The 25,657-nt window shown below is 40.5% G+C and overlaps 2 protein-coding genes across 5 annotated transcripts in view; one reads left to right on the top strand and one right to left on the bottom strand.

Annotated features, from left to right (window-relative positions):
* Positions 1-25,657, top strand: part of LOC133657700 (follistatin-related protein 1-like) — a 57,320-nt gene that overhangs the window by 6,183 nt on the left and 25,480 nt on the right. For 3 of the 4 annotated variants that reach the window (XM_062059321.1, XM_062059319.1, XM_062059320.1), the window contains exon 2: positions 20,666-20,865. The gene's annotated coding sequence lies outside the window, so the exon portion shown is untranslated. Of the gene's footprint in view, positions 1-18,939; positions 19,041-20,665; positions 20,866-25,657 lie in introns of all 4 variants that reach the window. The other variant, XM_062059322.1, reaches the window with a different exon arrangement.
* Positions 457-20,890, bottom strand: LOC133657699 (gap junction alpha-5 protein-like). Its single transcript, XM_062059318.1, has 7 exons — positions 20,681-20,890; positions 12,093-12,244; positions 7,913-8,077; positions 7,545-7,841; positions 5,170-5,235; positions 3,801-3,949; positions 457-2,201 (listed from the first exon to the last, which is right to left on the bottom strand). The coding sequence occupies exons 2-7, from the start codon at positions 12,159-12,161 to the stop codon at positions 1,772-1,774; spliced, it is 1,176 nt and encodes a 391-aa protein (XP_061915302.1). The 5' UTR covers positions 12,162-12,244; positions 20,681-20,890; the 3' UTR covers positions 457-1,771.

Raw genomic sequence — 25,657 nt, 5'->3', positions numbered from 1 at the left:
CTGAAACGGATGCAAAAGACTGACCGCTCCGGCAATCCGTAACAACGCATATATATGGCGATTATCGAGCCTGGAAGACGTACCGACTTTATTTTAATTTATCGTCCAATCAATTGACTTTTTGAATGTCGGCCCAGGCCTAAATGTAACAATTCAATAGCAGCACCTAACACCCTCCCCCCTCCACATCCCACCTCCCCAGATTTTAAATAATCAAATGTAAATATTCAAATATATATACTTGTTCTTTTGCTTTCTGAACTCACTATGTTCACTGCTCGCTGTACATATCCTACTAAGTCACACCTACACTGTTTCAATGTCCATTTCTCTGATGATGCAATTGTTGACGACTGAAGTGCTGATATCAACCAAACTAACCGCCCCCACATCCCACCCCCCGGATTGTAAATAATGTAAATAATTCAATGTATATACTCTGATGATTAACTTGTGTGATGACTGTATTATGCTGATAGTGTATATTTGTACCTTGAATTGATTAAACAAGTTGAAAAATGTATTCGGGTGTTACCATTTAGTGGTCAATTGTACGGAATATGTACTGTACTGTGCAATCTACTAATAAAAGTTTCAATCAATCAATCAATCACCTACTCTGCGTCCATTACAGCCGGTCAACCAGCAGGGGGGGTCCCTTTCTTTTTCCTAGTTTGGACTTTTGAAGTTTTTCCTTGATTAAGGGCATATACAAATGAATTGTAACTGATTGTGACGTAATAGACCGTGAGTTAGTTAGTAAATGGTTGAATGACGGTCATTTCCAGCGTCTTTCACAGTGAAAAATGACATTTTAATGCGAGTAATGACAGTTGGAAAGGTCTACACATGTAACAAAGATTGTGCAAAAAGTTGAATATAAAAAGTTAAGAGCGTATGAAAGGGTTTGACAAATCGTACATCCTTGATGTTGGTTGTCGATAAGTCCACTTTTGTGTTATCCATCCCGTTCTCATGTGTCCTCTTGTCAAAAGTTGTGCATATTTTCACAGTACAGATGCAGCTGCAGTAATATTTACCACCAAGTCATGTGACCATTGTGTCACTTTCAGCGCATTGATTTTTCCCGCTTCCTTCAAACCTAGGCCGTGTGTCAATTGACCTGTGACCATCCTCACTAGTCGCCATCTTGACTATGTAGTGAAGTGAATTATATTTATATAGCACTTTTCTCTAGTGACTCAAAGCGCTTTTACATAGTGAAACCCAATATCTACGTTACATTTAAACCAGTGTGGGTGGCACTGGGAGCAGGTGGGTAAAGTGTCTTGCCCAAGGACACAACGGCAGTGACAAGGACGGCGGAAGCGGGAATCGAACCTGGAACCCTCAAGTTGCTGGCACGGCCACTCTACCAACCGAGCGATGCCGCCCCATGTAGGCAGCAATTCACAATTAAAGAGGAGAGAAGAAGAAGTGAGTAAATATTTCAGCGTGTACGAAGGCAGTAATGGATTTGGGACAGAACTTCACTCTCAAACGTGGCGCCCTCAGGACCTAAGTGCACACCGCACAGTGTACTTGCTGAAGCGCACTGACCAAAGTATTCCATTTGGGACACAGCTGCAGATTCTCGGACGTCTTTTTGAGTCAAGCTAACTCGTAATTTATTGGGAATGAAAGCCAGGAAACAGAAATAAGTCATCCAAAGAGTGGAATTACCCTCCAAGTCGCCGCAATGAAGCGCTCCAGTGTTCCTTCAGAGTGTTCTCACACGGACGTGTTACGAGCGGTTGCTAGAAAGCTGTTGTCAGATGGCGAGGTCGCCCGCTCTCGTTCGGCTGCTCGTGGCGCTCGTCTTGCTGAGCCTGCGTTTGTCCCTCTGACACACCTCGCCACTGGCGCACGGCATCGCACGTTTCACCCGCGCACAGTCCTCGCCGCCGGCGTGGCTGAAGCAGGCCATGTCGGCGCCCCTCTGCCAGCCGGGCGAGTAGCACTCCATCTGGAGCAGGCTCTCCTCGCCCACCGTGGCGCCCATCTTGTGCTGCTCGGCGGCCATGTTGGCGGAGTTTTGCTGGTGAGCCAGGCGGTGGTTGGTGAAAGGGAGGGCCAGGAAGTGCGAGGGCCCAATCACACACTGGCTGAAGTCAGGAGGCGGGGTGGAGGGCGGGGGCGGCGACATGGGAAGTTGCTTGGCGAGCGCAGGGGTCTCGACGTTCTTTGACGAAAACCAGCGTCTGCAAAGAGGAGGCAACAAGTCCATTCTTGTGTTGAATGTTTTGTCCTAGATTTTGAACCCTGTGACTTATAAGTAGAGATGTCCGATAATGGCTTTTTTGCCGATATCCGATATTCCGATATTGTCCAACTCTTAATTACCGATACCGATATCAAACGATACCGATATATACAGTCGTGGAATTAACACATTGTTATGCCTAATTTTGTTGTGATGCCCCGCTGGATGCATTAAACAGTGTAACAAGGTTTTCCAAAATAAATCAACTCAAGTTATGGAAAAAAATGCCAACATGGCACTGCCATATTTATTATTGAAGTCACAAAGTGCATTATTTTTTTTAACATGCCTCAAAACAGCAGCTTGGAATTTGGGACATGCTCTCCCTGAGAGAGCATGAGGAGGTTGAGGTGGGGGTGGGGGGGTACACAAAAGTACCGAACATTGGTATTGTTGAGTACTGGTATTGATACCCAGGTACCGGGAAGTGATACTATGTGTTGGTGTTGTGATCTGTGTGGTAGAAAATGGTGTTGTTTTTAGGGATGTCGATAAGTGCTTTAAAATGTAAAAAATGAAAAAATTTAAATAAAATGTAATATCGGAAATTATCGGTTTCAAAATTATCGGTATCTGTTTCAAAAAGTAAAATTTATGACTTTTTAAAACGCTGCTGTGTACACGGACGTAGGGAGAAGTACAGAGTGCCAATAAACCTTAAAGGCACTGCCTTTGCGTGTCGGCCCAGTCACATAATATCTACGGCTTTTCACACATACAAGTGAATGCATCGCATACTTGGTCAACAGCCATACAGGTCACACTGAGGGTGACCGTATAAACAACTTTAACACTGTTACAAATATGCGCCACAATGTGAACCCACACCAAACAAGAATGACAAACACATTTCGGGAGAACATCCGCACCGTAACACAACAGAACAAATACCCAGAACCCCTTGCAGCATTAACTCTTCCGGGACGCTACAATACACCCCCCCCCCGCTACCCACCTCAACCCCGCCCACCTCAACCTCCTCATGCTCTCTCAGGGAGAACATGTCCCAAATTCCAAGCTGCTGTTTTGAGGCATGTTAAGGCACTTTGTGACTTCAATAATAAATATGGCAGTGCCATGTTGGCATTTTTTTTCCATAACTTGAGTTGATTTATTTTGGAAAACCTTGTTACATTGTTTAATGCATCCAGCGGGGCATCACAACAAAATTAGGCATAATAATGTTTTAATTCCACGACTGTATATATCGGTATCGGTTGATATCGGAATCAGTAATTAAGAGTTGGACAATATCGGAGAATCGGATATCGGCAAAAAAGCCATTATTGGACATCTGTAGTTGTTTTTTTTAATATTTAAATTACTGCACACATTTTTGGAGAGTTTTAATTTTCAATAATCTGTAAATATAAAATAACAAATTGATTTTTTTTTTTAAATCAGCGAATATGCGGGGCTGTGAACGCTGGACCCCGAACTCTATGTAGGTGATGCGCCAATGATTGCCATTAGAAAGTAGAGATGTGCACATATGCATGTACAAATATACATGTACATACACAGCGTGTACATTTACCTGCAGCAGTGCCTCCAGGCCAGGTGGTGGAGCTCCAGCACGCTGAGCACCAGCGACACGGCCGACACCACCAACATGAACACGATAAAGACGTTCTTTTCCGTGGGTCGTGACACATAGCAGTTGACGGGGTGTGGGCAGGGCCACGCCTGAGTGCAAGGACACACACACACACACACGCTTAATGGCTTTAAAAAATAGCGTATTTTCGTAACTATAAAACGCACCCGTATATAAGCCGCACCCACTAAATTTTACCCCAAAAATGTTTCACATATATTAGCCGGTGCGGACTATAAGCGAGTTATTTACACAGAAATATTTTGTAAATGTTCCCAAACGGTGTCTGAAACACGGCAGTAAAACGGCTAGTCAAGCAAAACAGAAGTCATCGCCATAGACCTACTCGCTGTGGAAGCTAGCTCTCCAATCAGCTAAACAGACTCAATAACTCCACAGTGACGTTTTGGTGAATTTACTGAGGAATTTACAGAACTGAAACAATACAAAAATAATACTACGCGTAGTTAATAATACTGTGGGGGGAGGTGTAGTCAGCGCTGCTTGCAGGAGGAAAAGTCACCGCCGCTGTCCATGGTACTGAGGACGAGCACCATTGACGGCGAGACACAGCTGGCAGGTGATTCGATTTCTCAGGTGGTACGTGTTAATGTAATCATCTGTTGTCTTTAACAGTAAGCGGCCGGGAGCAGAGGGGGAGAGAGGTACGGACGTGGCTGAAAAGTCACGTACCACCTGTGAAATCTAATCACATGCCAGCTGTGTCTCGCCATCAGCACATGCCCCGCCCCTGCCAGATGGTGCTCGTCCTCAGTACCATGGACAGCGGAGGTGACTTTTCCTCCTGCAAGCAGCGCTGACTACACCTCCCCCCACAAATACAAACAAAGACACTCGTAAATGTGTTAGCATATTAGCTACTGCTAACAACGCTAGCTTGATTTCATTACGATAGCACGTAAAAATATGCATGAAAACACTCCTACAGATATCACAGAGGGGAATAATTGTTTTAGTTGTATTGTAAAACTTACAAACGTTGCTTGGAGTGATGAATGAAGAATCCATACGAGTAGGAACGCTATGAACGGTTATACTTCTGGTTCAAGGCATTAAAACAGGAAGTACATTTTCAACACCTGCAGTCCAAAAGATGGCGCAATAGCACACCATTTCAGTATTTATTGGAAACTATTGAACACAAAACAATATGGCCGTTAGCGAAGAAAAATCCATAAATTATCCGCAGGGTTTTATAAGCCGCGGGGTGCTAAGCGTAGGGAAAAAAAAGTAGCAGCTGATACTCCGGACTTTAGAGCATCTTAAGAATGAAGTGTTATTCTCTTACCTTGCACACAAAAAGAGAATGGAGGAATATTCCATACAGGAAGTACTGCAGACATAGGAAGACCACCTGATGGGCCAACAACAACATTCTTATGGGTAAAAGTATTGATATTGTGTAATTATTATTACATTTTTAGTTGATCAATCATAGGGCTGGACAATTATGGCAAAAATAATAATCCTGATTATTTTGATTGATATTGTAATCACGATTAACGACATTCATTACTTTGAAAACATTAGTATTTATTATACAACCTAAACTCAACTTTAAGTATAGTTGAAAAAACCCCCGGATATAAACTAGTAACGAATAAACCACAAGAAGTAAAATAATAGTAATAACAATACATTTTAAATAACAATAGCAATATAAAAAACAATGCAATTCAGTTTTTCCTTTTTAATTGTTTTTAATTCCGTATTTTACCTTTTACACTTATTTTACCACCATAAAGTGTGTGCTTTTTGTGTCAAATAAAATTTTATAAAATGTTTGTTAAGTACAGTAAATGCAAAAATCCTCACATTTATTGGTGCAATACATCTTTGGACAATTTTAACCAATATTTTAGGTCAAAGCAAAATAATTCTGTGAATGTATCAATAAGTGCTTTAAGTACATTATATATGTGTATGGTACTTTTTGAAACCTTTAGGCCGGATGTGGCGCACCGCGCTATTATTGTGAAGGGGGGAAGTGTGCTGTGCTGTTCTTTTCTCAGCTTGATGAGTAAAGAAAGGACTTCAGACTGTAAAAAAAAAACTAAGCACGGCCGCGACTCTCAAGTTGTGACTGATGTCCTCCTTTTTTGTACATGATCGGTACAACCATGATGTCGTTCACAACCACATAAGCAGATGACACGTGTTTTGTGTATGAATTGTTCTTTGCTAGCTTTAGCCTTGCAGTTTCGCCGCTGTTTCAAGGACGTGTTTCGGGGGTAATTGAGCGTTATTTTCCCAAACAAATGTTCCGTCTCCACACAATGACAACAATTCACTCACATTTATGTTAACTTCCCTTATATTATGTTGCGTTTGTCAGCAGATTCCGTTTTATTGGCCAATTAATTAATTAAGTCTGCGGTTGCTTCAACGCGGAAATCATATGCCTTACTTTTTTGTTGAGTTTAGTGATTATTGATTAACGCTGTGTCAAATAAAAAGTCAGATCCCAAACTTTTAGTGGACATATTTTCAATCATCCGTTTCATCGTGACAAGTAGAGATGTCCGACAATGGCTTTTTTGCCGATATCCGATATTCCGATATTGTCCAACTCTTAATTACCGATTCCGATATCAACCGATACCGATATATACAGTCGTGGAATGAACACATTATGATGCCTAATTTTGTTGTGATCCCCCGCTGGATGCATTAAACAATGTAACAAGGTTTTCCAAAATAAATCAACTCAAGTTATGGAAAAAAATGCCAACATGGCACTGCCATATTTATTATTGAAGTCACAAAGTGCATTATTTTTTTTAACATGCCTCAAAACAGCAGCTTGGAATTTGGGACATGCTCTTCCTGAGAGAGCATGAGGAGGTTGAGGTGGGCGGGGTTGGGGGGGGGGGGTCGGGGTTTGGATGTGTGGGGGGTTGGGGGGGTAGGGGTTAGCGGGGGGTGTATATTGTAGCGTCCCGGAAGAGTTAGTGCTGCAAGGGGTTCTGGGTATTTGTTCTGTTGTGTTTATGTTGTGTTACGGTGCGGATGGGGTGGGGGGGTAGGGGTTAGCGGGGGGTGTATATTGTAGCGTCCTGGAAGAGTTAGTGCTGCAAGGGATTCTGGATATTTGTTCTGTTGTGTTGATGATGTGTTACGGTGCGGATGTTCTCCCAAAATGTTTGTCATTCTTGTTTGGTGTGGGTTCACAGTGTGGCGCATATTTGTAACAGTGTTAAAGTTGTTTATACGGTCACCCTCAGTGTGACCTGTATGGCTGTTGACCAAGTATGCGTTGCATTCTCTTGTGTGTGTGAAAAGCCGTAGATATTATGTGATTGGGCCGGCACGCAAAGGCAGTGCCTTTAAGGTTTATTGGGGCTCTGTACTTCTCCCTACGTCCGTGTACCACTCCGTACAGCGGCGTTTTAAAAAGTCATAAATTGTACTTTTTGAAACCGATTCCAATAATTTCCGATATTACATTTTAAAGCATTTATCGGCCGATAATATCGGCAGCCCGATATTATCGGACATCTCTAGTGACAAGCTCCGGAATTTGCATGCACGTTGCGCGGCCCATTAATCGTTTTTTCCGATTATTATATTCTCATGATGGTGAGAAGCCAAAATCGAAATTAAAATGTTATTTATCCAGCCCTAATCCATCACAAAGTAAAAGAGGGGAAAGGCTGCGTTCACCTCAATGATGCTTCTTACGAGGATACTCAGCACGTAGGTCTGCAGCAGCGCCCCCTTCAGGGGGACCCTCCCTGCTGGCGGCCCTTCGTTCTTCTCCTTCCCTGCGTACTTTCCTTCTTTGTCCCCTCGCTCCTTGCCTCCTTCGCCCCCTCCCGGGTCGTCGTTGTCCTCATCGCCCTCGCCATTCTCCCCGCCTTCCTCCTCTCGGCGCCGCCTCTTCTCCTCCCTGCGGACCGTGTGCATGGCGTGGCCCATGTAGACCAGGCTGGGCGTGGACACGAAGACGATCTGGAGCACCTTGGGAGCGCGTAGAAAGACTCATCAGACGACGTGAAACGTCCGAGTTGGGGAGGGGAGAGCGTTCGTACCCAATATCGTATGTGCGCTATGGGGAAGGCTTTGTCGTAGCACACGTTCTCGCAGCCGGGCTGTTCCGTGTCGCAGCTGAAGTCTTCCTGTTCGTCGCCCCAAGACGACTCAGCCGCCGTCCCCAGAACCAGGATGCGGAAAATGAACAGGATGGTCAACCACACCTGGATGACACGTAAAAGAATGCCAGTGAACGCCAAAAAACATCTGTTTTTCAACTGTGGACTATATGGGCCGCAGTGGTACCCAATTGTAGCCCAGCAGGCACAAGACATTGAAACAACGTTGATAACTTGTTAAATTAGGTCTTGACGTTGAGCAACAAAAACCTAACGTTGAAACAACATAATTTTGACAACATTGATTCAACGTCAGGTTGTTACGTTGAGTTGACCAATGAATTTTGGTCATTTCCCAAACAATATTCTACAACACAAATACAACGTTGAAACAACATGCTTTTTGATGTTGTTTAATCAATGTCAGGTTCTGACGTTGATTTGACCATTGAATGTTGGTCATTTTACATCCAATATTCTGCAACACAAATACAACGTGGAAACAACATGCTTTTTGATGTTGTTTATTAAATGTCAGGTTCTGACGTTGATTTGACCGTTGAATTTTGGTCATTTCCCGACCAATATTCTACAACACAAATACAACGTTGAAACAACATTCTTTTTGACGTTGTTTAATCAATGTCAGGTTGTGACATGGATTTGACCATTAAATGTTGGTCATTTTACATCCAACATTGTACAACACAAATACAACGTTGAAACAACATGCTTTTTGACGACGATTATTCAATGTCAGGTTGTTACGTTGATTTGACCATTGAATTTTGGTAATTTCCCGACCAATATTCTACAACACAAATACAATGTTGAAACAACATTCTTTTTGACGTTGTTTAATCAATGTCAGGTTGTGACGTTGATTTGACCATTAAATGTTGGTCATTTTACATCCAACATTCTACAACACAAATACAATGTTGAAACAACATGCTTTTTGACGATGTTTATTCAATGTCAGGTTGTTACGTTGATTTTCCCATTGAAATTTGACAATTTCCAAACCAATATTCTACAACACAAATGCAACGTTGAAACAACATGCTTTTTGACGTTGTTTAATCAATGTCCGGTTGTGACGTTGATTTGACCATTGAATGTTGGTCATTTTACATCCAACATTCTACAACACAAATACAATGTTGAAACAACATGCTTTTTGACGATGTTTATTCAATGTCAGGTTGTTACGTTGATTTTCCCATTGAAATTTGGTAATTTCCAAACCAATATTCTACAACACAAATACAATGTTGAAACAACATTCTTTTTGACGTTGTTTAATCAATGTCCGGTTGTGACGTTGATTTGACCATTGAATGTTGGTCATTTTACATCCAATATTCTGCAACACAAATACAACGTGGAAACAACATGCTTTTTGATGTTGTTTATTAAATGTCAGGTTGTTACGTTGATTTGACCATTGAATTTTGGTCATTTCCCGACCAATATTCTACAACACAAATACAATGTTGAAACAACATTCTTTTTGACGTTGTTTAATCAATGTCAGGTTGTGACGTTGATTTGACCATTAAATGTTGGTCATTTTACATCCAACATTCTACAACACAAATACAATGTTGAAACAACATGCTTTTTGACGACGTTTATTCAATGTCAGGTTGTTACGTTGATTTGACCATTGAAATTTGGTCATTTCCATACCAATATTCTACAACACAAATACAATGTTGAAACAACATTCTTTTTGACGTTGTTTAATCAATGTCAGGTTGTGACGTTGATTTGACCATTGAATGTTGGTCATTTTACATCCAATATTCTGCAACACAAATACAATGTTGAAACAACATGCTTTTTGACGACGTTTATTCAATGTCAGGTTCTGACGTTGATTTGACCATTGAATTTTGGTCATTTCCCAACCAATATTCTACAACACAAATACAATGTTGAAACAACATGCTTTTAGAGGACATTTAATCAATGTCAGGTTGTGACATTGATTTGACCATTAAATGTTGGTCATTTTACATCCAACATTCTACAACACAAATACAATGTTGAAACAACATGCTTTTTGACGATGTTTATTCAATGTCAGGTTGTTACGTTGATTTGACCATTGAAATTTGGTCATTTCCAAACCAATATTCTACAACACAAATGCAACGTTGAAACAACATGCTTTTTGACGTTGTTTAATCAATGTCAGGTTGCGACGTTGATTTGACCATTGAATGTTGGTCATTTCCCAACCAATATTCTACAACACAAATACAATGTTGAAACAACATGCTTTTAGCCAACGTTTAATCAATGTCAGGTTGTGACGTTGATTTGACCATTGAATGTTGGTCATTTTACATCCAATATTCTGCAACACAAATGCAACGTTGGAACAAGGTGCATTTTAACGTTGTTTAATCAATGTCAGGTTGTGACGTTGATTTGATCATTGAATGTTGGTCATTTCCCAACCAATATTCTACAACACAAATACAACGTTGAAACAACATGCTTTTTGACGAAGTTTATTCAATGTCAGGTTCTGACATTGATTTGACCATTAAATTTTGGTAATTTCCCAACCAATATTCTCCAAACAAATACAACGTTGAAAGAACATGTTTTTTGACGAGGTTTAATCAATGTCAGGTTGTTACATTCCCATCCATCCATTTTCTACCGCTTGTCCCTTTTGGGGTCGCGGGGGGTGCTGGAGCATTGATTCTACCATTGAAATTTGGTCATTTCCCAACCAATATTCTGCAACACAAATACAATGTTGAAACAACATGCTTTTAGACGACGTTTATTCAATGTCAGGTTGTGACGTTGATTTGACCATTGAATTTTGGTCATTTCCCAACCAACAATGTGTATACAATTTACAAATATTACTATTTTGCAGCATTGTTTAGAAGTCAGTTTTAAAGAACATTTATGTATAATCAACGTTGTATCAATGTCTTGTGCCTGCTGGGAATACCCTTTTCCACCACTTGTGACAGCAATGAATATATCAAACAAACGGAAGAATCGTCTTACCATCGCAGGAAAGGGGGAACGCCTCGATGCTGTGCTAAAGGAACTGGCTTTGCTTCAAAATAAAAGCGGTCAGCCATGTGTGATGACCTATGTCTGCACTTTTTAGTAAAAAGAACAGACTTGAAGAGTTGGTCGACTTAGAAAGGCTGGCAACATAAACGGGTTGCACTTTACTGTATCTCATAAATAATCAAGTCATTTTTGGGATTTTTTCAAAGGGACCGTAGTCAAATCAAATCAAATTTATTTATAAAGCACATTTAAAATTTACCACAGGGGTAGCCAAAGTGCTGTACAATGGGCAGGTTAAAAATAATACGAGAACCGAGCAAACACAACACAACACAAACAGAACACGATAAAAAATAAATAAATAAAATATAAAAACATAAAAACAGGTTCACAGCAGGTGTATTATGGGGCGCCATTGCAGGATGGGTATCACTCAGTGTTAAAAGCCATGGAATAAAAGTATGTTTTTAAGAGAAGTTTAAAAACAGGAAGAGAGGAGGCTTGTCTAACACTAAGAGGTAGGTCGTTCCAGAGCTTGGGAGCAGCAGCGGCGAAAGCTCTGTCACCTCTAAGCTTCAGCCTTGTGTCCGGGACCGTCAGTAGCAGCTGATCGGCTGATCTTAGGGATCGGGTGGGGCAGTAAGGCTGAAGGAGGTCGGAGAGATATGTTGGCGCGAGGTTGTTTAGACATTTAAAAACAAATAAAAGGAGTTTAAAATTGGTTCTGTAACGCACAGGGAGCCAGTGAAGGGACGCTAATATAGGAGTCAAACCAATGTGGTCTGTAAATGATGCAAGGCAAGACCGCTAATACCACACCACCTTAGCCGGCTCACCCTTTAGAGCACAGCTGTAACTTGCTGCCACTGAACCTGCAGAAAATAGTTCTTTTTCAGGTTTCTCTATGTTTACGTTTTCACACCTTGCACTATTTTCTTACACTTTATTAAGCATTTCTTAAATATTCCTTCATTTTAAGAGCTTATTATTAGGTGTTCAATGTGATTTTTCTATTTTGTGTACATTGTTTGATTGTGTGTGCGTGTTGCTTCATGGTTGATTCTCTTACCTTGCCAATGGAGGTGGAGTGTTCCTGTACTTCCTCCAGGAAGTTTCCCAGCAGACTCCAGTCAGCCATCAGCTGTCAGTCACAGCGTTCCTCGCCTGTCAGGTGGAGCTGTGGTTTGGACCTCGGTACCAGTCGGCAATGTCAGGTTCTAACTGAAGGAACACAAGTAGAACATCATTTAGTTCTTCAGAATACAACAGGGGTGTCCAAAGTGCGGTGAAGGGGCCATCTTCAGCCCGCATAGTGCTGTTATTAAAAATGATTAATGAGTTTTCTTATTCGAGATAACACTCATTTGGTTTGTTTACTTCAACACACAGGTGACAAACTCAAATCTCCCAAATCCTTTTAATATGCCCTGCCACATCATTCTAAAGTGGCCCGCCACACAATTTAGTGGTCTGTCATATAATTGTATTGTGGCCCGCCACTTCATTTAAATGTGGCCTGTCCCATAATTTTAACATGACACGCCACTGTTTTAATGTTGTCCACCACGTCATTTTAGTTTTGGCCCGCCACATCATTTTAATGTAGATGGCGATTTCATTTTATTGTGACCCGCCACGTCATTTTACGTAGATAGCGACTTCATTTTATTGTAGACTATCCCATAATTTTAATGTGGCACGCCACATAATTTTACGTGGTCCACCACATCATTTAGAGTGGCCCCCTGAATCATTTATGTGGTCCGCCACGTCATTTTAATGTAGATGCCGATTTCATTTTATTGTGACCCGCCACGTCATTGATAACGACTTCATTTTATTGTAGACTTTTCCATAATTTTAATGTGGCATGCCACATAATTTTACGTGGTCCACCACATCATTTAAAGTGCCCCCCCGAATAATTTATGTGGTCCGCCACGTCATTTTATCATGGACAGCTGCATTGCTTTAAATCAGCCCGTCCCATAATTTAATGTGGCACGCCACATCATTTTATGTGGTCCGCCACGTCATTATAAAGCGGCCCTCCACATCATTTAAATATGCTCCGCTACACCATTCTAATGTGGCCCACCACGTCATTATAAAGTGGCCCTCCACATCATTTTAATATGCTCCACTACATCATTCTAACGTGGCCCGCCACATCACTTTTTGTGGTCTGCCATATCGTTTTATCTTGGCCCGTCACTTCATTTCAAGGTGGCCCGTCCCATAATTTAATTGTGGTGGCACGTCACGTCATTTTACTGTGATCTGCCACATCATTGTACTGTACACCACCACTTCATTTTTAAAGTGGCTTGCCACATAATTTAATGTGGCTTCATGCCACATAATTCTAACGTGGTCCACCACGTCATTTATGTGGCTTGCGAAAGGCTGGAAATCAAAAATCACTTTCTGGCTAAATGTTTTTGTTCTTGCAATTTTGACAGAAGAATGTTGCACATGCATATGTTCTTCATTTTAATATTATCTGATGTTCCTGACGTATTTGTTTTGTTATTATACACAAACACTTAAATATCCGCTTGTCATGTTGACTTATGACTTGAAAACAAGTTATCCATCATAAAAATATAATGATCAAAAACAGTTGCCTTTACAAATTGTGTAACAAGGCTATTATTTGTTTATGTTCATATATGTTCATGTTACAGGTGGCCCTCTGAGGACAGCCATAATTGCGAAGCGGCCCTCAATAAAACCTCTGGTCCAACACAGAGCTAAGTTTTGTTTAGATAGTTTATCACATTTTGATCTGCATTGGATTGTGTTTAGATTCTTGAGTTAACATTATAATATTTTAATTCTTATGCGACCTCGCTAGAAAAATGCGCTGTCCTTCCTCTGTTACCGCTCATATTTCCTCCGAAGCTGGAAAATCTCCGCGTTCGTTTTATCCCACTGTGTGTCAGTTTGTGCCGAGTCAGCTTTTTAGGTGCTGTGTAAAAGGTTCTGCTGGTGCTGGTTCACATGGAAACTGGACCCCTCATTATGACCCCCCTATTTAAAAATGTAATGTTTGTGCCCCCTTCTGACTGGAGATTCACTCTTGTTTCCCACACTGGCCTCCGTCACTCCCACAGGGAAGCAAAACACACATACACACACACACACATACTGGTTATCATTTGGAATGGGGACCAAGTTTTTGATCATGACTTGTGGGGACCACCCTTTCTACAGGTTGTGGAGGCATAACAAAAATGGTGTAAAATGACCACTGCCCAGTTAGCTCATACACGTCTTTAAATCTCTGGATTGATGAAGTAATGTGCTGATCATTCTTACTGGGGACCCTGGGGAAAAAGAGTTCATATGGTTCATGGGGACCAAATTTAATAATTTTGCTTAATTCACACAAATTTGTACGTGACTACTGACGACCATTAAACAAACAAAAAAAGTTGAAATGAAATATGACATGATCCTCAGAATACAACACTACAGCTGTCCTCTTATAGGAAGTTTCACCACTTCAAAGTTAAATCAAATCCTGCATCTTCTGTGACATGACTGAAAACTGCTATTTAGCAGTAATGAAGTTGTCTGCAACTCCAACTACCATATATAGAAGGATGGAAAATTCTGAATGTGAATCCTACTTTAAGGTCATAATGTTTTATAATCATGCTGTATGAAAATGTCATCCTAAGGAACACTAAACCAGATTTTGTTTTTGGAAAAATACATTAGTTTTAACTAAGGATGGATACCATACAGAATGACAGTACTATTAATGCCAGGATAACAAATGTTTCCCTTTTCAAGAAAATTAATTTTCCCTTTTACCAATATTTGAAACACGTAAACAAAGTAACCCAAATTTATGGGCCAAAGCTTAAAAATCACTTATGCATCTTCAGAATGGATCTGACTATCATTTAAAAAGGTTTCCCTTTAGGGGACCTGTTTTTTTGTCCCCATACCGTCAGAGGTCCCCTAAAGGTGACTGTGTAAACAGAGCGATGTCCCCATTAAGTAAGCATTGCCAGAACACACACACACACACACTCAGTCCTTAAACCCTCATTGTGCTCATCCATACAGAGACTAAAGATGAATACCGACTGTATATTTCACTACCGTTTATTTTCAGTCTTTTCTACACCAATTAATAACAAATACACATCTGCTCAATTATTCAGCACATTTTGTATACCGGTAATTTATTGTATTTATTTTTAAGCTCAAAATAAATCAGGGATATTCTTTCACAGCGTCTTGATGTCTTGAACGCCCCACCTTTCCTGTTTTTTGCGATCCCACAGACCCACAACTCGTGTGTGTGTGGCCATGTCTTTCATAAGTGCTCCTGGGATACTTAATAACAATATTACTTCCTTGTATAGACTATCGCCTGACCTGTGTGTGTGTGTGTGTGTGTGTGTGTGTGTGTGTGTGTGCACAGCGCTGGGCATTGTCCTGTATCCTGCTTCTATGCACACACACACACACTCAGACCTGAGAATGTTTTGAAATGAATATTTATGAGCAATTACAAGTGAGAGGTTAAAATTGGCACAGAACGGTAGAATGTTATTTCCTGTGTGTTTACGTGTCATTCTTTGCTATGGAAGTATTATTGTGGAGACATTTTTTGAAAACATGTATCTCACTAATGTGTGTGTCTGTATATTAATACCAGTGTGTGTACCGTATTTTTCGGACTATAAGTCGCAGTTTTTTTCATAGTTTGGCCGGCGGGTGCGACTTATACTCAGGAGCGACTTATGTGTGAAGTTATTAACACATAACCGTAAAATATCAAATAATATTATTTAGCTCATTCACGTAAGAGACTAGACGTATAAGATTTCATGGGATTTAGCGATTAGGAGTGACAGATTGTTTGGTAAACGTATAGCATGTTCTATATGTTATAGTTATTTGAATGACTCTTACCATAATATGTTACGTTAACATACCAGGCACGTTCTCAGTTGGTTATTTATGCCTCATATAACGTACACTTATTCAGCCTGTTGTTCACTATTCTTTATTTATTTTAAATTGCCTTTCAAATGTCTATTCTTGGTGTTGGCTTTTATCAAATACATTTCCCCAAAAAATGCGACTTATATATGTTTTTTCCCTTCTTTATTATGCATTTTCGGCCGGTGCGACTTATACTCCGGAGCGACTTATACTCCGAAAAATGCGGTATTCAGATCCGCCTACGTGTGTTTTAAGTTGTCCGTGAATTTACAGCTGAGGTGCGTGAAAGAGAGACGCCAAGACCCGCCTTACGTTGTTTGCGATTGGTTGAAATTGCGTAGTGTCTTCCGTGGTTGGTTAAATGTAGGCTGAGTGGATTGAAGGCTTGGTCTGGGATTGGTTATTTTCAGTAAATCCATCAGAGTTACTCAAACTAACTTGCTTTGTCAAACTCAAATCTGGCCCTCAACATAATTTAATATGCCCTGTCACTTCATTCTAAAGTGGCCCTCCACACAATTTTGTGGTCTGTCCCATAATTTTAATATGGCGCGCCACTGTTTTAATGTTGTCCACCACATCATTTTAACGTGGATGGCAACTTCATTTTATTGTGGCCCATCCCATAATTTTAAAGTGGCACGCCACATCATTTAATGTGCCCCGCCCTGTCATTTTATCGTGGACATTCACTTCATTTAATGTGCTCCGCCCTGTCATTTTATTGTGGACCGCCACTTCATTTAATGTGCTCTGCCCTTTCATTTTATTGTAGGCCGCCACTTCATTTTTAGACGGCCCGTCCCATAACTTAAAGTGGCACCCCACATAATTCTAATGTAGCCCACCACATCATTAAATGTGGTCCTCCACATTATTTTGTGTGCTCCGCCACATTATTTTATGTGGTCTGCCACATCATTATAAAGTGGCCCTATGTCATTTTAAATTAACCCTCCACATAATTATATTATGCTCCCCTACATCATTCTAAGGTGGCCCGCCACGTCATTTTTTGTGGTCTGCCATATAATTTTATTGTGGCCCGCCACTTCATTTTATGTGGTCCGCCACATCATTTCATGTGCTCCGCCCTGTCATTTTATTGTGGACCGCCACTTCATTTAATGTGCTCCGGCCTGTCATTTTATCATGGACCGCCACTTCATTTAATGTGCTCCGCCCTGTCATTTTATCGTGGACCGCCACTTCATTTAATGTGCTCCGCCCTTTCATTTTATTGTGGGCCGCCACTTCATTTTTAGACGGCCCGTCCCATAACTTAAAGTGGCACCCCACATAATTCTAATGTAGCCCACCACGTCATTAAATGTGGTCTTCCACATTATTTTATGTGCTCCGCCACATTATATTATGTGGTCTGCCACATCATTATAAAGTGGCCCTCTGTCATTTTAAATTAACCCTCCACATAATTATATTATGCTCCCCTACATCATTCAATCGTGGCCCGCCACGTCATTTTTTGTGGTCTGCCATATAATTTTATTGTGGCCCGCAACTTCATTTTATGTAGTCTGCCACATCATTTCATGTGCTCCGCCCTGTCATTTTATTGTGGACCGCCACTTCATTTAATGTGCTCCGCCCTGTCATTTTATCGTGGACTGCCACTTCATTTAATGTGCCCGCCACTTCATTTTATGTGGTCTGCCACATCATTTCATGTGCTCCGCCCTGTCATTTTATTGTGGACCGCCACTTCATTTAATGTGCTCCGCCCTTTCATTTGATTGTGGGCCGCCACTTCATTTTTAGACGGCCCGTCCCATAACTTAAAGTGGCACCCCACATAATTCTAATGTAGCCCACCACATCATTAAATGTGGTCCTTCACGTAATTTTATGTGCTCCGCCACATTATTTTATGTGGTCTGCCACCTCATTATAAAGTCGCCCTCTGTCATTTCAAATTAACCCTCCACATAATTCTAACATGGTTTAAATTGCGTGGTTGGTTAAAAGTAGGCACACCTCAGATACGCACACACAGATTGTATTGTACGCACGCACTTCTGAATGCGCGCACACGTGATACACGCTCACAAATATGGATGCGCTCGCTCAAATCGTACACTGCAGAAGTGTTGCAAAAGTCACTTTGTGATTAGAGACAGACATCTTAAAAACACACGTACGCGCATCTAAAACACACTCAGATGGATATACATACACACATTAGTACACACGCACGCCAATCGGATTTCACGTGCACAGATCGAGATACACGTTTGCAAATAAAATTGATACAATAATACTTCCCATACAAAATGACTGTCGTGATGCATCGATTAGTTCCAGCTGCAACAACACTCCCCTTCTCTTTTGAATTAGCATGGTTTAATCGCGATGAAAGAAGCTCAGAAGCTAAGTAGTCGTATGGTTTAAAGCCTAGGAGACATTTGTGGCCATTTTTTTAAACAAAATATACCAAAATAATGCTGCAAAAATGGGGAAAATACAGTAAAAGGCATAAAGTAACGAGGAAAAGCTCAACTGTTAATACTATTATGGAGCGGGGATTAATAATAAACATTTTAACCACTTAGCATTGGGGTGCTGGAATAAATTGATTCACATCAGAATCCCATGTTTTATTTATTACCATTCTGAATTGATTCATAATTTTCTAGAATCACTTTTTTTTTCTTTCAGTAAGAATACATTTTTTAAAATTATGCTCTTTTAGACCATCTCCTTGCCTGCTAACCTGCAACCTGTTTCGAAAAGGTTTAAATATAATTTCCTTTGCGAGAGAGTCGGTTTGAATGGAGAATCGATTCTGAATTGAATCATGAGTGGTTGTAAGATTCACAGAACTAATATAAAGTTAAAGTTAAAGTACCAATGATCGTCACACACACACACTAGGTGTGGTGAAATTATTCGCTGCATTTGACCCATCACTCTTGATCACCCCCTGGCAGGTGAGGGGAGCAGTGGGCAGCAGCGGTGGCCGCGCCCAGGAATCATTTTTGGTGATTTAACCCCCAATTCCAACCCTTGATGCTGAGTGCCAAGCAGGGAGGTAATGGCTCCCATTTTTATAGTCTTTGGTATGACTCGGCCGGGGTTTGAACTCACAACCTACCCATCTCAGGGCAACTTGACCTACATTGTATGTTTTGATGAACTGAAATTAAATAATATCTAAGAAGCCCTGGCTTTACATGTTTGGACACCACAGATTTAGATGTACAGTAACCTGTGTGTGTGTGTGTGTGTGTATGTGTGTGTGTGTGTGTGTGTGTGTGTGTGTGTGTGTGCGTGTGTGTGTGTGTGTGTGCTTGTATTTCTATCCCCATGGGACCAAAAACCTGACATTTCACTCACGCTGTGGGGTCCAGCTCGACCCCACAGGTCCAAAGCATTGGAATCAACAGAGAATGTCCTTCTTTTAGGCCCTATGCATTTTTTTTGTTATTTTTTAAATGGTCCCCTGAAGGTCATTTTTCATAATTTAGGAGTGTGAAGTGTGTATGACTAGTGGTCAAACATTGTGTGTATTGGTCCCCACCACGTAATTCCTGACGTGTGTGTGTGTGTGTTAGGGATGTGAAGCTATGGAAACCTAACGATTTAATTTGATTCTAATTCTTGGGGTGACTATTCGATTCAGAATCGATTCCTGGTTCAAACCGATTTTCGCCATGTATTATTTGATATAATAATTATAATGAAACTTTTTCAAAACAGGTTAGAAAAGCACCTTCTGGTTGCATGGAGATGCCCTAAAAACGTGTAAAAAAAAGAAAAAAGAAAAAAAGTATTATTATTAATAAAAAATATTATATTTTATAATTATTAATATATGTATATATTTATTTATTTATTTATTATTATTTATTTATTTTTTTGGTATCACTTTAGTATGGGGAACACATATTCACCATTAATTACTTGCTTATTAACATGCAAATTAGTAACATATTGGCTCTTAATTAGTCATTATTAAGTACTTATTAATGCCTTATTCTGCATGGCCTTATTATACAACCAATAAGCCATTAACTAAGAGTTAACCAACCCTAACCCTTATTGCTTATTAGTAACCCTAATCGTAACCCTAACCCTAAACCTAACCCTAACCCTTATATGTTCCCCTAGTGTCCAAATAACTGTAAATTAAGTCTTTGTTACTTTAATAAACAACTAATTAATGGTGAATATGTTCCCCATACTAAAGTGTTACCATATTTTTATTTTTTTTAAGGGGTAAATTATGAATTGATTTAAAATCGGGATGAATAACGCACAAAATTCGAATGTGAATCGATTTTTCTGTCTAATTTTTCCCCCCCAAACTCTTTGTGTCTTTCTCCTTTAGAGATGTGTAAATGTGTCATAAGTCCCTTTTCTAAAAGATGACAAACATGAATATTATGTGACTTTTGTATATTATTGACCATATTTACAGGCTTATATCATGGTTGGCGTTGACCATTTCATAAATAGACAATAATAATAAAGTCATGTCTTGTTGCGTTACACAAAACTTCTTTGCGGAGTTAAAAATGAACTGTTATTACTATTTTAGTGATGGAATTGTGATTTGATTTCACACAGTTCCTTTAATTAATCAAGAATGTCCTCTGCAGAGGACGTGTGTACAGTTCCTGTAAAACTTGTTCAGTGTGTGTGTGTGTGTTGCAGACCAACACCGACTACCTGATGAGAGCGACGGTGGTCTATCACAGCCTCAGAGGAAGGTTCTAGCGGCTTGGCAAGGCGCCTTTGAGCAAGGCAGGAGCTCGTCAGTGGTTCTCCAGCAGGTGGCGGTGTTGGAAAAGGTGCAGGCGTTCGCCAGGTGTTGGAGGAGGCCAGTCGACGCTTTCTGAATGGGACGCAGCAAAGTGAGTTGTTGGGATGACAACACAGTTGGTGTGTGTGACGAGATGAGTGTGTGAGACTTTTTGTACCAGCCTCTCTCTCTCTCTCTCTCTCTAACTTTAAGTGTGTGTGTGTGTGTGACACTCTCCCTCCCTCGCTCGCCCAGGGCCATGTCTAAAGGAAGCTGTCCCCCTGCCTTGCCGCCTGCTATGCAGTATTTGTGTGTTTGTGTTTGTGTGTGTGTGTGTGTGTGTGTGTGTGTGTGTGTGTGTGTGTGTGTGTGTGTGTGTGTGTGTGTGTGTGTGTGTGTGTGTGTGGCGTCTGGCATCTAAAGGAAGTCCGATATTGTATTAGGACACAATGGCTATGGGTCGCAGCCCAACATTCCCTCCTTGTCACTCTTTCTTATCTCAACGCCTGTTCCCAAAACCATGTGAAGGTTTTAAGTGTATGTGTGTATTTTGTCGAGTGTGTGTGTGTAAAATTGGGATGCTGGCGAGGGAGTTGCCATTTTGTGTGAGAGTCCTTCATATCTGCTATCCCCATTGTCGTCATGTCGAGGAAATACATAGTCAAGCTGCTCATATTTTATGATATGATTTTTTTTTACTCCTATTCTCCACAATCTGCCGGACATAGGCGAAGGTCAAAGGTCAAGTCAACAAAGCTAGCCTTTGCAATTTTCCTCCGATCTTCCAAGTTGTGTAGGACATGGGTGCAAATCAAAGGATGCGGGGGCCATTTTTGGTATTTTCCACCTTGAAAACAAGTACAATATGTAGATTTTAAATTTTCATGCAAATGCATTTTTTGGTAGAAATGTAGTGTGAATGTTGAAGAGCCAAAGCCGAACTGGAATGCTAGCAGTTAGTGTAGGACAGGGGTGCAAATCAAAGGATGTGGGGGCCGTTTTTTGTATTTTTCACATGGAAAAAAGTACCATATGTAGATTTTCTTTTCAAAGAATTAAAAAATTATAGTACTCGGTAAAAGGTTTATTTTTAAGGCCAAAAACAGATATTCACTTAGTATTTATTTCATTAAAACATTTATTCAGTATTTTTTAACTTTAGAAAATTATATGGTTGAAAACGATAATGATGCCAAAAAACATAAAAAAAGATGGGAAGTCCTCAAAGGCTTATTTTGAAAATGTAATTTTGTTTATATATGATATGCAATCTGTTGTTGTATTCCCTATTTTAAGTGTACATAAATGAAGGTATGTGTTGCTGAGTTCGACTTGGATGTGATCTGGACTGTACATGGGTGCTTAATTTGAAAATGTATTTTTGTATGTGGATTGTATGCAACCTGTTGTGTTCCCTGGTTTTTGGTGTACATGGGTGAAGGTGTGTGTTGCTGAGCCCGATCTGGACGTTATCTGAACTGGACCTGGTTTTAAGAACCCTTTTGAACAATCTGATTTCATTGACAACCCGGTCTGGTGAAGTTAAGGTCCTTTGTTTGTTTTGTTTGAAAGTAAAGCAATATAAAAACAATTACATAAAAGATAGTAATTAATGAAAATGTTAGTGGACCAGCACCACGCACAATCATGTGTGCTCTAAAGACTGTATCCCTTGCAGACTGTATTATTCTATATTGTAGGAACCAGAAGATTTTTTTTTTTAATAACAGAAAGAGACAGCCCCTTTTGTGTAAATGAGTGTGGATGAGTGTGAATGGGGGAGGGAGGGTTTTCTTGGGTTGATGCACTAATGGTAAGTGTATCTTGTGTCTTTTTTTATGTTGTTTAAAATAAATTTAAAAAAAAATAAAAATAAAAAAACGCCATTTTGGTGCAAATGTAGTGTGAATGTTGAAGAGCCAAAGCGGAACTGGAATACTAGCAGTTAGCACGCTGGCCAGATAATATCAAGAAAAAAAAAATATGAGCAAAATGAGCTAACAATGCTTGCATGCTAACAGTACTATGCTAACATGCTAACAATAGCATGTCTACAGTTAGCATTAGTAAAATAGCACAATATAGGACATTGAGGTGTTTACCTGCTAAATTAGGTTTAAAAAAAATCTAGCATGCTAATGTTAGCATTCTGAAATCTCCATTGTCGTCATGTAGAGGAAAAAAATACTCAAGCTGCCCAAACAAGAACCCTCTTGATTTTTTACTCCTATTCTCCGCAATCTTGCCGATGTAGGCAAAGGTCAAGTCAACAAATCTACCCTTGGCAATTGTCCTCCAATCTTCTAAGTTGTGTAGGACAGGTGTGCAAATCAAAGGATGCGGGGGCCATTTTTTGTATTTTCCACCTTGAAAACAAGTTGCATATGTAGATTTTTTTTTCAAGGAATTTCAACAAAAAAAATGCCATTTTGGTGCAAATGTACTGTGAATGTTGAAGAGCCAAAGCGGAACTGGAATGCTAGGAGTTAGCACGCTGGCCAGGTAGCGTCAAGTAACAAACAATATGAGCAAAATGAGCTAAAAAAGCTTGCATGATGCCAGTACTATGCTAACATTAGCATGTTCACAGTTAGCATTTGCGAAAAAGCAAAATGTAGGAGACTGAGGTGCCAAATTAGCTGAACAAATCTGGTATGCTAATGGTAGCATGCTGAAATCCCCATTGTCGTCACGTTGAGGAAAAAATACTCAAGCTGCCCATACAAGAACCCTGTTGATTTTGTTTACTCCTATTCTCCACAATCTGGCGGACATAGGCGAAGGTGAAAGGTCCCGTCAATAAAGCTACCCTTTGCATATTTCTTCCAATCTTCCAAGTTGTGTAGGACAGGGGTGCAGATCAAAGGAATGCAGAGGCCAGTTTTGGTCATACTTGCCAACCTTGAGACCTCCGATATCGGGAGGTGGGGGGGGGGGGGCGGCGGCGTGGTTGGGGGGCGTGGTTGGGCCTACCTTGTCCTACCTTTACGCCTTCGTCCGGAGCCGTCAGTTTTGCTTCCTGGGAGAACAATTGATTGATTGATTGAGACTTTTATTAGTAGGTTGCACAGTGAAGTACATATTCCGTACAATTGACCACTAAATGGTAACACCCGAATAAGTTTTTCAACTTGTTTAAGTCGGGGTCCACTAAAAACTTCGCAGTAAGCTGCGAAAAACCCCACCGTCGTGACAGTATGTATACTTTTGACCCAGCAGATTTGCTCACATTTTCAGTAGACCCATAATACATTCATAAAAGAACCAAACTTTATGAATGTTTTTTGTGACCAACAAGTATGTGCTCCAATCACTCTGTCACAAAAAAATAAGAGCTGTAGAAATTATTGGAAACTCAAGACAGCCATGACATTATGTTCTTTACAAGTGTATGTCAACTTTTGATCGCGACTGTATATATACAGTATATATACATAGAAAAAAAATTAGAATGTATTTTTGTGTTTTTTTATAAGAATACATTTTTAAAAAGACGTTTTCGGCCATTTTCATGAAACCATGAGAAGCTTTTCTAACTTGTAACCTGTTTTATATCATTTGTTATAATTTCTCTGCTCGGGATGGTTCCTGCTGGCCCCACTATGGACTGGACTTTCGCTGATGTGTTAGATCCACTGTGGACTGGACTTTCACAATATTATGTCAGACCCACTCGACATCCATTGCTTTCGGTCTCCCCTAGAGGGGGGGGGTTACCCACATATGCGGTCCTCTCCAAGGTTTCTCATAGTCATTCACATTGACGTCCCACTGGGGTGAGTTTTCCTTGCCCGTATGTGGGCTCTGTACCGAGGATGTCGTTGTGGCTTGTACAGCCCTTTGAGACACTTGTGATTTAGGGCTATATAAATAAACATTGATTGATTGATAATTATTATACCAAATAATACATTGCGAGAATTGGTTTGAATCAAGAATCATGGTGAATCGAGAATCGATTCCTAGTACCTAGTGTGCGGACGCCCTTTTTGTGTGTTTGCTGGGTCGTTAAAATCTCTGACATCGGTTACGAGTTGTTCTTTGGGGTGATTTAGACTTCCGAGAAGTTGTGGACGAAATAGAGAGTCAGCGGATGATGGTGGGATAATGACTTTTCATTCATTTGACGGCTCAGTTTTGGCTTTTGTTTTTGTTTTCCACACTAGGATCTTGTGATTGTGTCGAATGTCTGCTGCTTCACCTCCAGGATGTGTGTGTGTGTGTGTGTGTGTGTGTGTGTGTGTGTGTGTGTGTGTGTGTGTGTGTGTGTGTGTGTGTGTGTGTGTGTGTGTGTGTTTGAATACATTGGACACAGTGGTAACACCATGTGACTTTCAAGGCAAAATGGGGAACATAGCTAGGAGCGGCGTTATGTTTTTGTCTTTTGACAGAAACTTGATTGTGTGGTTGTGAGAGAGTTGTTGTTTTTTATGATGTGCGTGTGTGATAGTAGTCAGTCAAACTTTAAATAAACATTTTTTTAAAAAGGGGAAGTGATCCTTCAGGTCAAACAATCCCCCAACACATGACATTTTCTCTTTGTGGAAAAACGTCAACAAGTCAGCTCACATCAGTCTGGCAGCAAAAGTCCAAATTAGGCCCAAATAGTTACAAGTAGAGAGGAGCGCCGATACAGTACCAATCGATACCAGTACTCAGTGGTAACAGTTTTTGGTACTTTAGTGTATATGTCAGGGCTCTGCCAATAAAACGTGACAGACATGCAATCGATAGAAATGAAAAATATGGTCGATAAAACGTTTGATTTTCTCCTTGGTGGTAAGAAAGCGGAAGTATGGAAGCAAGGTTGGTTGCATGAACAAAGGCACACGCTCTCTGGTAACCGAGCAACGCAGTAAGTGATCACTGATCAGTGGGCGTGACACGCTAACAGCCAATCAGGT

This window comes from Entelurus aequoreus, linkage group LG09, assembly GCF_033978785.1.
Source record: "Entelurus aequoreus isolate RoL-2023_Sb linkage group LG09, RoL_Eaeq_v1.1, whole genome shotgun sequence".
In the NCBI taxonomy this organism is placed as follows: domain Eukaryota; kingdom Metazoa; phylum Chordata; class Actinopteri; order Syngnathiformes; family Syngnathidae; genus Entelurus; species Entelurus aequoreus.
This window is presented reverse-complemented; position numbering and strand designations above follow the sequence as displayed.

Coding starts and splice junctions, on each gene's coding strand:
- LOC133657699 (XM_062059318.1), bottom strand. CDS start 12,161: ATGGCTGACTGGAGTCTGCTGGGAAACTTCCTGGAGGAAGTACAGGAA. Junction 3,950..5,169: donor ATTCTCTTTTTGTGTGCAAG/GTAAGAGAATAA, acceptor CCTTGCACTCAG/GCGTGGCCCTGCCCACACCC. Junction 2,202..3,800: donor GCCTGGAGGCACTGCTGCAG/GTAAATGTACAC, acceptor TCCTCTTTGCAG/ACGCTGGTTTTCGTCAAAGA.